The 13,097-nt window shown below is 38.5% G+C and overlaps 1 protein-coding gene across 6 annotated transcripts in view; it reads right to left on the bottom strand.

Moving 5' to 3' along the window:
• TULP3 (TUB like protein 3) overlaps window positions 1-13,097 on the bottom strand; it is a 28,817-nt gene that overhangs the window by 6,041 nt on the left and 9,679 nt on the right. For 4 of the 6 annotated variants that reach the window (XM_054066719.1, XM_054066710.1, XM_054066724.1 and 1 more), the window contains 6 exons: window positions 7,768-7,930; window positions 5,974-6,150; window positions 4,056-4,186; window positions 2,203-2,400; window positions 1,590-1,702; window positions 1,122-1,236 (listed from right to left, as the gene is read on the bottom strand). In XM_054066719.1, the coding sequence (XP_053922694.1) occupies window positions 1,122-1,236; window positions 1,590-1,702; window positions 2,203-2,400; window positions 4,056-4,186; window positions 5,974-6,150; window positions 7,768-7,930 (897 nt within the window). Of the gene's footprint in view, window positions 1-1,121; window positions 1,237-1,589; window positions 1,703-2,202; window positions 2,401-4,055; window positions 4,187-5,973; window positions 6,151-7,767; window positions 7,931-9,701 lie in introns of all 6 variants that reach the window. The other 2 variants (XM_054066739.1, XM_054066749.1) reach the window with 2 other exon arrangements.

Here is a 13,097-nt window from a genome sequence, read left to right as displayed (position 1 = left end):
GGAATTGATTAACAGAAGTGATACAGCTTCTCCTAACATACTAAGGCATTTCGCTGACACAGAACAAAGGTCTTTGGAGTTGCAACATCTATTATTTCACTTCAGAAAATCTACGGATACATATGAAAATGAGAGTATTGATTTTATTCATATATAATCTTTCTGAATTTCTGGTAGATAAAATTTCAGAAATCTGAAAAGCTAACTTTATATTACATGCTGTACTCATTTTAACACCTGGCTGTGTACAGTTAGGTACAGAACTGAAGAATATTGTATACAAAGAAAACATCTAGTGATGCTTCTGTAAACAGACTAGTACTGGAATTATCACATCCATTTTTTTCCAAGTGTCATTAAGATGCAAAAAAAAAAAAAAAAAAATCAAGATCATGCTCCAGTACGCTCAGGTGCCTTTAAATTTCTGCTGCTGTACCTGTGACAAAAGTAAAAATCCTTCCACTTGACTGGCCATAATTTTGTAAAGAACTGCAGATTTGCTCAAACTTAAGGACTGGAATATGAAACAGTGTGACATGGGAAGTCAAACATAATTCTGGAGTGTCCACAAGTGCCTCCTCACTCTGAAGCCTATACTGAGGTGATCCACAAGACCAGAAGAAGAAAACATCTCTAGGACAGAGCTAGTGAATCACAATTACCCCTGGAACCACATTCTTATCAAAATCAAGCTAATACTGCAATAACTCCAGCTCCTTACCATCCACCTGAATGCCTTTGGTTCTGCAAAGAATAATTCTACTTCATAGGTTCCTTCTTAGCGTCCACCAGATACCAGCTGTGCAAGAGGCAGTCCATGTTGTGGCTGGCTGCAGTGCAGAAGAGATACTAACTGACCACACACTGAACAACAAGCCAAGCAATAAGGTCTTCAGGATGTTAGTTCATGTCTCTTTCTCTCTCCCCTGGCATCAATTTCCATAACTTCTAAGATCTTAACTTTTGAGGTCTATGCCCTTTGTTGTATCTGGCTGAAATTGGTCAGCTGGTTCCAAAATTAAGTGGGGGAGGCTGCTGGGCAGCATGATTTTGTAATCCTTGTTTCCTTGGCAACCAGGTGACAAAAAAGAAAGGGACAAAAGGAGAGAGGCACTACTTACATAACAAATAGCTGCAAGCTCCTGTCTCATATGAGCTTTTTCCACTAGACCTTGTGCTTTGACTGGGCTAACTCCATGGTCATAGACTGTAAATTTAGTTCCCATGAGGTTTGATCTAATGTCAGGTTATGGAAAGACAGAGAAAAAAAGAGACATCAGTGGAAAGTTTTGTCATCTCCTCAAAGTACAGCATAGAGAGACACACATCTCTTGCAATCTGAATCTTCCTATTGCCACCTCAGTAACGAGCTTCCACAAAGTGCCCGTGGTGAGCTGAGCCTGTAACCTATCCTGGAAAAGCATCAAGCCAGAATCCCTTCTCTGAATTGCCAGCCCAGGTGAATATAGATTACACTAAGCAGAATTACGTGAGTTCTGTCTGAATTGATACCAGCTATTCATAACCCCAACTCAACCGAAATGAAAATTCAATCACTCTTAACTGTAGTTTTCATCCATGGTTCTCACCTGAGTTTTCCAATGAAACTTTCCCCTTCCCGGGATAAATCAGTTGGGTCAACTGATATGAGGTAATTGGACGTTTTGCTCTTTTTTCGTTTTCTCCCTGCAAGAAGGAATGTCTGGAAATACAAAACTTTGATCAAGACTGGAGCTTTGTAAGAATGCAGAGGCACTGCTAGGCACTGTTGTCCAAAGTGTTACCTCTCCATTTCCTACATCCATTCCCCTTTTTATTCTGTGCTGTTATTAGTCTCCTCCATTTTGATCTCTTCCACAAGTACACCCCCCAAAATCCTATTCCTCCAATCAGCTTATTCAGCAGTCCAGATTTAATGCAATTGTTCTTTCTAGTCTTCCCTCCTTTTCTTCTGGAGCAGCTCAGTGTCCCTGCTGTTCTTTATCTCTGGCATTTTTACACATTTTAAATTCCATCATTCATTGTATCGTGGCTTTTAAACTTGCCAACTCCTTCCTTACTGCCTTGGCCAAATTATAAGCTGTCCTTATCTGCATGCTGGCTCTCCTCGGCTAATGGTTCCTTACCAGAAGCTCTCCTTTTAACCAAAAATAGTAGTGGTAGGAGTACAATAGCCAGCATACTGTGTACTGCTTCCAATACCTTTCTGTTGTCTTCCCTTTCCAGATGCATGTAATAAGTCGGGAAGAGGCCCCGGTCCATTCCCTTCTTATCTCTAGTGATTCGACACTTGACTGTAATACCACGGGGTGCAGGGCGTAATGCAAAATCCTCCAAGTTCTCCACTTCTCCCAGCTGTACATCTGCTTGAGGGGATGGACTACAGGAAGCACCTGTTTCCTGTGGGAAGAACAATCATGTTAGCAAATTAATATCAGATCAGAGGCTCTAGTATTCCCCAGGAAAAGAACAGTCTGTCGAAACAGAAGACCTCATGTCTCAAGAAGATATTTGGGAAAGGGAAGTTAAATCAGAGACCACCTGTGTTTCTCTGAAGAAAGTGGCTGAAGACTTTTACTCTGATTAAAGATTAGCCCTCCCAAGGGAGGGTAAATAAGGCAGCATGATAAGCTAGACTGATGGATGCTGCAGTAAAACATGTTGGGATTTTTGTAACTGAAAGGAGCACTGAGATTATGTTGGCTCAGAACAGAAGCAGAAACAGAGTAAACTGATGGTGGAACCATCCCAACAAAATGCTGGAAGAACCTTAGAGGAATGTGTACAGTCAGGATGCAAGTTTTGGTCACCAAAGCAACTGGAATTCTAATGGAAATCTGGTACGGGTCATTACAGTCATTTTTTTTTTCTTATAAGGCAGTTGAATCCTGTGTATTGCAGAACCCAGGAGTTTCCTCCCTTACTGGGCCTTGGAGATAAGGTTGCAGGTTTATCCCCATTCCCAGGTACCGTCAGTAGGAAGTCAGTGAATACACACAGAGACACTACTGACTCTCATCCTTCCCTCCAGCACTCCCCCACCCCTATCTCTAGCAGCTGGCGCCCACAGCCCAGTCTCCCATATAGCTAACACCCAGACCTCTTGGACTATTCGCCCACTAGCATAGCACAACATACACACGGTCACCTCACAAATAAGCTCATATGGGTCTTTTGAATAGTAGCATGGACTTTTAAGGCTGTCCAGCATCCATGCCCAAACCCTCTGCCCTTTTATCTGGTTACTAGCTCAGAGCCTGGGTCTTCCTCACGCTAGTCTATTCCAGCTCACTGGCTAGTCCAGCATACAGTTATCAGCATATGTATGTATTTATACATGTGTTTGTCTCTCCCACACACAGGAACACATTGACACAGGAAATACCTAGAAACTGAGTTTTAGAAAATGGTAAGACATGCTGCAGTAATCAGGCACAAGGCTTGGCCAGACAAGCATACTGTCTTGCAGGTGTTTACATGCACCCGTACCTTTTGCCCTCTGTACTCCCTATTTTCTCATGCTTATTAGGTCTTAATCCACTTTAACCCCTTTATTTTCTCTCTTGAGTCCTTTCCCCTAAACACCCCATAAAAGAATTTTGTCGAATCCCAGAATTCTCTATTCCACCCCAAAATTCTGTTCCCCTCACATCAAACAATAAATGCTATAAACCTCCAGGCAGTGATCCCTCAAGTTTGCATGGCATTTCAGAGTTTCTCCAAGTCATCTTGGTGGATGTTACACCAGAGACAATGGCCTAATCTGCCTCCTTTGAGGGTCATAAGAGTAACTCATTCATTGTGTTCCCATATTCACAGATCAGGCTACTTGGGTTCCTCCGCCCACCATTGTTCCTTTGCTCTAGATATTTGTGTTTAACTCTCTGGCCCTCCAGGCAGATAACCTGACAATCACGACCTCCCTCTGCCTTCAGGGATTAATAGTCTAGCTACTGTAGTTGCATCTACTATATTTTAATCCACTGCTCAAGGGGTTAATACTAAAATCAAGCACGTTCTCAGCCGTTACCAGAAATGGATTTCGAGACACTTACTGCAAAAGATTTCTCACTAGTTGCAGAACTAGGCCTTTCAGATTCAGGATATGGTGAATGAGATACTGGTCTCTTACTAGCTTCTTCCTCTTCTGTGTCCTCCTCATCAAAATTCAAACTGCCCAAAATTCCTGTCAGAATAGAGAATCAAGCTGGTAACCTCTGAAAGAAGGTGTCATGAGTTCATGGCATCACTAATTCATATATGGCAGATATTATACTCTCACTCTTCTAATTAATTTCTGTTGTTTCAATTGCTGATTTTCTTCATGTGCTATACTGCTTTCTGAGCCTTATGACCCGTAACAAACCCCTAGCAACACTTTGCAGCTGTCACTGTGCAGATGATTAAGCAGCTGTGAAGCTTTTATTAATACATATTTTACATGGTACTACTTGATGCTTAGTATATGCTGTCATTGAATTAATTTTGCCTATTTTCACACAAAAAAGTCTTCCGTGTCTTAAGAACAAAAAAAGGAAAATCACATTAGTGTGCTGACACCTATACTGTAAATTGGACTCTGTACAGTTTACACCCTTTACCATTTGCCCTTAGTCTTATACACACTTAATATGAAAATTTTTCAATAAGAGCCCCTCCTATTCTTACATCAGTAGCAATAACTCAGGTCTCATGAGTATTAATGATTTGATTTTTAAAACGCAAGTGCAGACTGGGTAGTTCCAGGACTTATTTGTCTAATCTTAAGCACAGTAATGTAGTGATAACTGTGGGTATATAATTAAAATAACTTTGGATAAAGACATTAATAAATTGCTTCTGTACACATCACTGCTTGGTGTTTCCTTCCACTTGGAACGGCATGATTTTTTCCTCCAATTCCATTCTTCATTTTCGCTGTAGAATGGAAAAGCACATGAAGCACTATAGCAAATTCACACAGTCAGGCTGCTGAGCTGAATGGTTTTCTGAGAGACAATATTGTAAAAGTGCTCCAATATGGCACTGCATAGAAGGGGCACTGCTGGAAGTTCTGTGTCTCAGACGAAACAGAAAAATGTGGTCTTTACAACCTGTCAGTAACTTCCCAAAGCACATTTGGAAAGAGGAAAGGCGTTAACCCTAGTATGCTGGCCAGTTTCAGAATTGACTGTTTATATTCTACCTCCATTCATTTCCCCTGACGTTTCTGCATACTCTCTGCTTCCTTTCCTAACTCTTGTGTAACGTTGCTCTCCATAGGTAACCAGCTGCTGCATCTGACAACTGAATGGAAGTATTTCTACATATGGTAGTACCTTAACACAAAGTGTACTGGAAACATTCTGGGAGGCGGGCTCTGCAAAATGAAAACAAGCTGTGTACCATAACAAGCACTAGCTGTTATTTTGCTGCAAACAGCTTAGGCTGCATGCACCAAAAAAGGTTTCCTGTGATACTGGCAGCAACGTAAGATACTTGGCAGAGAGAGATGGACACTCCACTGGGAAACTACTCAATGGGATATAACTACGAATATAAAACTAAAACTGTTGATTGTGACAGCCTCCGACAAAGGAAGAACACTTTTCCTGTTAGTCTCCTAAACAGTTAAATTATGGCATTTACTGTCTGTAGAGGGTTCTGCTAAAAATACTCAGGCATCATACCCATATATAATATATCTGGAATAAAAATATTGCAAACTTTAGTAAAATGTGAAGTAAAGCATTTTGTCACCAATTTCCCTGGAAAGGCCAGAAATTATACAGTGCATTGATAAACCTTTAAATCATAACTAGCATGTTAAAATTAATATCAGAACAAGGAACTGCATTTCTAAGTGAAGTAGAATCTACTAGCTCTGCATTTAAAAGTAATATCATACAGACACTTATTTCATGATTCCTCATAGTTTTCAGTTTATAAGTAGAAGAGCCCCACAAAAGACCTTTGCCTATTATCAACTCTTACCTCGTTTCTGCAAGATTTCTTGCAGATCTGGCTTGCCTGCTGAATCTGTTAGAGCCTTTCCATCATTTTCCTCATCTGCATTGTCTTCTGTTTTGGAACACCCAGCAGAAAGAGTTTGGAGCTTGGTCCCCAAATCTTGCACTTCTGATTTCAGGAAAGCAGCTGGTCCGTCAATGCCTGCAGGCCAAAATGAAACTGAATGCTAAAGTCTATTATTTACAGCTAAAGACACATCTCAGGATGGTTCTTCATTTAAGCTTCCCTTGTTTAAGCATCCCTTTAAAGTACTGACTCATACTTGTTCAATTTTTGCCAGAAGACTTGGGAGGAGGCACACCTGACTCTGGTACAGACCGCCTGTTACTTTAAACATATCAGGCATCAGTTTCTCTATTTATAAATACAGTGATTGTATCTACTTTTTTACAAATGCATGAGCAATTAAAACGAGTTGTATTTGTCACGCATATTGATATCCTTTAATTTATTTATGGGCAACCACGTATTTTCTTTTCCTTCAGGTTCCTTGTTTGCTTCTGTGCCATAAGTGAGTGCTCTACAATGAAATCTATTTGATAAAACTATGTACAGCCATAGGCAGAAAAAACTGTAACTGGATGCCCTCTATCTTTGAAATTTAAACATTTAAACATGCAACACAGCTGTGCACTGCACTTCATAATTGGTGGAGATATCTTGATGACAGGTTCTGGCTTAATACTTAATATATGTTCTTTTCTCTCATTCTCTTCTTGACTTAAAAGTGTCTTTTAATAGAAGCTTTCTCCCACCTGATTTTAAACACATAAATGCTACCATCCACATCACCACTCTCCTCTCCATCCTGTCTATTATCCTGAAAGACATCTGGAGAACAACAAAAACATTCAAAAGTCAGGGAATATAGTTCCAAATGTTACCTTCACACCAGGTAACACTGGTTTGTTTGGGGTTTTAAAATTCTACTCTACACATTAATTCACTGTAATATAAAGATGGTATTATAACGCCCTGCAATAGCATGCATCTCAAAGCATTACTATGTTTCCTGCTACTTTCTTGATAGGCTGATGGAATCCTGGCTCTCATAAACTACTTCCTGACACTTCAGTGGAATGTATGCATTTCATTGCTGCTCTTTTTTCATCCCTGTGACATGGAAGTCTTAAGGCTCTCACCACTGTATTTCTTTTCACTCCTAACAGAATGGTCACTATTTTACTGTAATGTTCTGAGACCACTAGGTTATTGCCTTTGGCTCTCATATCACTTTGTGCTTGTGACTTTCTGGACCACTGTGGCTCATTTGTCATGTTTCAGTTGTCTCCCTGAAGCCCATGAAAAACAACAGATAAGGTAAAACCCACCAAAATCCTAAATCAGTACTCACAAGATTTTTGTTTTGCTCTTGGCTAATTTATCATTCAGTCATATGTGATCTTGAGACAGAGCTTCAGAAGACTCACTCGCTTTGGATAGCTATCTCTTTACATTTATAGAAGTTCCTAACCCGTTTCTACGTTCTTCGTAGCCTAACACAAGGGAAAGAGACACTCAAAGGCACATGAAGATTCTCAGCTGTCACAAAACTCACGATAAGATTTTAGTTTGTTTTTACAGTTCAATATTGTTCAACCATACTGTACTACAACTCTACTTTAAGACACAGAAAGTTATGTAAACAACCTTATTTATCACTTGACCACTATCACAGCAATGTAAGTGCCATCCATGACATAAAATGCATTCGCTGGCATTTTGGGGAACATTCTTGCAATCATGTTGGTCACTTACCATGTAAGGTAACATCACTGTGGAAAGGGGTAGGAGTTTCTACTAAAAGAGTCTGCTCCTCACACCCTTTGGGCTTTGATCTACGCAGTTTTGCCTCAGGATTTGGCTGTACCATCAAGGGATCAAGACGTTTCTTCCTCTGCTTCTTCTCTAGAAGAGCCCTCTGTGAAATAAAGAAAAAGCTTGAAATAAGGATAACCACACCCAGAGAGGCAGAAACCACGCCTCAGCCATTTGCAATGACATGTCACTGATCAGGATCTCTAATAAACCTGGAATACTCTTGTAATCTATTACAAAAAATCCTAGACAGACGTATCACTGTGTCTTTGCAGTAAGACATTGCCTTTGATTATTATCTATGGATAAGTGATGTGGGCCCTTGCTTATTTTCAGATCTCTCCTGAGACCATTGGCAGATATTTTAAGTCCTTTCATTCAGTCTACACTGCAACAATCCTTAATATAAACACACAGATTCAGCAGCCATTTATAATCCAATATGAAACATTTCACAAAGTAAATGTCATAACATACAGCATATTTATGCAACTTTATTACTCCAAGCATCCTACTTAACTTAAGCTGACAAAGTAGATGAAACAGCTCACAAGGACTCTGCTCTTTCCACTGCAGTTATGACTGGACTAAACATTCCATCATTTACTGCAACTTCCTGTGTATATAGTGAATGTGTAATTTTCCCTCCTTGTTTTGTCCAGTTAAGCTAAATTTGTAAGAAAAAACTGTCTCCAAGACTATTTGCAAATGCCAGAGTAAAGATGAGAGCCCTCACCCTATGCATTATATGGAAATTAATAATATGCTGTTATTAGCATAACACTTTCAAAATACTTCAGTTGGGACTCACTCTGCCATTACAGTTATATACAGGTATTATAAATGCTGTCACAATGCAGCAAGAGCAAAACAGGACTTGCAAAGGAAAAATCTTTTCTCTCAAAAGCTATAATTTTATAGGGAGAACTCAAAACAAATAGTTCCTAGAAACTATTGTTGAGAGATAAGACTTGGGAGGAGGAAGCGGGGGAATGGCAGTCATTAAAATAGGTCTGATCTAGTAAAAGAAAAATGTATCTACCTTGCAAAATTTTTCAATGTAATTCAGGATTGAAAGGAAAGAATGGTAAATCCAAATGTTAAAAAATAAAACATTACTCTCCCAAGGCACACATACATTTGATATTTATGATATCCTACTAAATGAGGATACAAACAACTTCTAAAATTTAATGAAGGCAAATAAGGAGATTGCAACATTTTTAAGACAGCCATACTTAATCCTTAAAAGTCAAGGCAATATATGAAGAAGGAAAAATCATACTCTTATATTAACGTAATGCATCACTGTACAAATACTGTGCAAGACCCTTGCTATAGGTTTATCTAGTTTATCAGTTTATCTATGCCTGCTTCTTAGGTACCTGAACACCTCCTGAAAGTTGCTCTTGGTGATAGAAACACTTTCTCCATCAAATTCTTTTCAGTCTCCAACTTATCTATCAGATAAACAGTACCAGCAATTCAATCCACTTGAGACATAGATATCTTTGGAACCCTTCCCTCTCCTGTTATACTTTCTCTCTCTTGTTGGTTCTTCCCTATTAGGCCTTTTATCTCAGCTAAGGGTAGTTTCTCAGGCAACTTCTCCCTGAGGAATTCCAACACAACTCAGCAGCCCCTGATCTTTTATTCTTTCTGCATTTCAAGCACTTATCTAAAGGAAAAAAAACCAAACACCAAAAAACCCCAAAACTTAAGACAACAACAAAAAAAACCCAAACAAAAATGACCTTTATTTAAACTTGCAATTAAACTTTGAAGACCAGACTGTAGTTAGTGTTTGTTATTGCAGAATTATTGGCAAGGATTGTCCTACAGTGAAAAAAAATACATAGAATCCAAGAACTTACCACATTAGTGCAGGAAGAAAAAAAGAAGAAGAAGCAGTGGAAGTCAAATTCTTAGAAAGTGCTAATTACAGACAAAATTTGTTTTCCAGATAGTCAGACTCTCCAGAAGAATTTACATTGGTTTGTGTTGTTCGTTTGATGCTTGTTAAGTTAATGCTGAGGAACAGTAAAAAATGTTGTGATAGTTTATAAATAATTTAAATAACAGGAGAGAGGGAAAAGAAGAATCAAAACCTTATACTCAGAATAAGGATTTGAGAAAAGTTGTTGCCAAGTCTTCTATATTTGACAAATAGACAGACAAGAAAAATAAAACAGACACAACCTAAAGGCAATAAGAAAGTACACAGCTGTTGCTAGCATGGGAAATTGAATTTGGACAAATATGGGATATAACAACTGTCAAAGCGACTTTAATGATCATTCTATTAGATGAGCTTTTTTAAAATATTTCACTGCTCAGTCTAAAAAAAATTTTTTTTCTTACATTCTGTTTGATCTAAGAGTTTCTAGGATTCACCAGTCCAATGGGATCACATTGGTTTACATTGAAATGTATACTTTACTGCAGGTAGATGTGACTGACCTTCTTGCAAAAACTTGAGGATAATCAAAGTGACAAAACTTAACACTAATTTAATTTCATTTAAAAAAGGCTTCTCTCTGCTACTTCGCCTATTGCAATGGACAAATATCTACAAGCCCACTGACAGGACAGATAGTAGCAGTTCATTTTCTCTACATAAGGTGGCAGAGCAGCCTTACCTTCAGTGCTATGTATTCTCAGATTTATTCCACTAAAATGAAGTAGAAAGAAGGAATCTGTATTTTGTTTCATTTTGTCTATTAACTAGCCTTTCCCCCAAGGTCTGTGTTAAGAGTAAAAATTCATATAATAGTATAACAAATTTCAATAGTTCATGAACAGGACACCAGAACATATCATCCATTAAATAAATAACAGATAGAGATTATAATTTTTCATGCAGGATTTTGCTAACCCCATGTATTAAATACTTTCAGAAGCTTTTTTTTTTTGCATCACAGGATACAGGACGATAAAAGGATCACAAACCAACTCTGGTTCTAATAAGTTACCAACAAGCTGAGAAGTTATATGAATATATCACAGCAGACTAATAAGACAAGTAGTTTAACATTCTTTCTACAACTGTAATGAATGGGAAGATGGTATACAGGGAGGTTTCAACCACTCCGTCCTTGAAGGAACACTACCATACTACTTATTATTTGGCATGGTACTACCTTAGCACCTTCCTAGCTCTGAAACATCCCTCCATTCTTTCAGCTCGTCTTCAGTTTATGCTAAGGCAGCAAGGACAACGCTAGTGATGATGGGATTAATTTAACTTCATGTCAACGGTAAGTACCATAGAAGGTGCATTCAGAAATAGGCCTTCAGCTCCACGCTATCCACCCACAGGGAGCTGGCAGCACTGCATTTTGAACTGAAGGAGTCAAAAGACAAGGAGATAATTTCTGCTGCTGGGAAGTAAGCACTGCCTGAGCAGCCATATGCTCTCTCCTCAAGGTAAAGGCAGTAGTCTACCTAAAAGCATCCTGACAATAAGAGCTGGTCCACGGGTGGAACTTTATATCATTCATCATATTAGATACTATTTTATTGCAACTACTGGGTATTTCAAACCCATCATAAAGATGGATGATAGGCATATGTGTTTGCTGTGACAAACGCTTATTCCAGATTCTCCGTATGGCCAAAGGTTCTAAATACGATCCTGCTGAATTAAAATATTTTGCATTTTTTACCCCAATTCCTATAAATGTCTAGAACAAATTAATCAAAACAGGGCATCAGTTGCAACCACCAATGAGTCCATCATGTCCAATAGCAATCTTCTATTGACCTCTATTTCTTTAGAGGGCAGCGTACTATTCATGTAAAAGTTAAAAGTAGGTTTTAGAAGTTAATATTCAAATGTAAATATACAATCCTAAATTAGACAATGTTAGCATTTCTCAACAAATCTCATTTGCAGGGAAGGGTTGTGGTATTAAAATATATTTTGGTGACATTTTCTACCTATTTGTTTTGCAGATGACCACAATCTCAACCAAGTCCAAAAAAGCCTGAAACAAAATTGCAAAAGAGCATGAAATATTTATAATCTCCCCTTCATGATTCAACTGACAGCTGCTCTGAAGGAATTCCATCCAGCCCAGCAGCTTTATTTTGGTAGAACAGCAAAGAATCCCCATGGTAAGGACACGTTCACCACAGTGCCTGGCACTAGCAGCCAGTGATTACTACCAGCCTATGACCCAAGTCTTAAAACAGACACAGGTTCATCACCAAGCAGTCAGACCATCCTTAGCTTTGGAACTTCTTAGTGAGTGAGTGGCATTTGGCACTAAGTGCTCTTTTACTGATTATTTGAACTAATGCTTTCTTTTTTAAAAGAAAGCCAAAGAACAAACAAAGAAGTGTTACTGGATAGCCTACAGGAAAAAGGCTTTTCCCAGCTTCCACATATATGACCAACAATATATTTTACTCCTTTGCCCTGAAGTGTTTTAGATAAGTGCCTGTAAACCAACAGGTGAAGCTGGTAATAAATCCACTCTCTAAAGTCAAAGCTAACCAAAACCAGACTAGAAACAATGACCAAGTTATGGTAAAGAGAGTTATTATTCACTGCAACAGTCACCTGAAGACCGTTATGTCTGGATTTAACGATATGCAGCTGAGACAGAACTTTTCCAAAAATCATACCTTAGTTTGAACACAGATGAATATAATGCAAGACAACGATCTAGGGTCCATGTGAAATGGCCAGCTAGAGAATCATAATAATGTCACACCATCTAATCTATCCTTAAGCACTTAAAATTTCACAGAAGAATATTACAGATGGATTGTTTTGAAGAACCTGGTGATGTAAGCATCCAGCAAACAGCTCTTTAAAAACTGAGACCTATAACCTAACATTTGACAAGCGATTGGCTGTAAAGGTTTCCTTTGTAGGAAAAAAAAGCAGTCAAAATATGCTGGAAATCTTTCTCAATAGCAGTGTTAAGGAGATCTTTCTATAGCTCAGGGAAACATTTTCTTTTCCTTTGATGCTTAAAATGGATAATTCCCTGAAGTCTTCCTTTCTTTTGATTTGTTTCTGCTTTGTGGTGACCCAATCCCAAGCAATTGAGAGGATGCATGAAAAATAAAATAAATAAAATAAAATAATCAAGCCTAGGAGCCATGGTAAGGTTGACTTAAACTAATCAAAGCCATGAAAATCTTTAAAGAAAAGTGTTAGCAATGAGTTCTTGTTTGTATTCTTTAGACCAAGCTTTTTTAGCACTTCTCCCCATTTCTCAAGTCTCTAGATGGCTAATGTTTGTTTTCCTGTACTTACT

Source organism: Cuculus canorus, chromosome 1 (genome assembly GCF_017976375.1).
Source record: "Cuculus canorus isolate bCucCan1 chromosome 1, bCucCan1.pri, whole genome shotgun sequence".
Taxonomy (NCBI): domain Eukaryota; kingdom Metazoa; phylum Chordata; class Aves; order Cuculiformes; family Cuculidae; genus Cuculus; species Cuculus canorus.
This window is presented reverse-complemented; position numbering and strand designations above follow the sequence as displayed.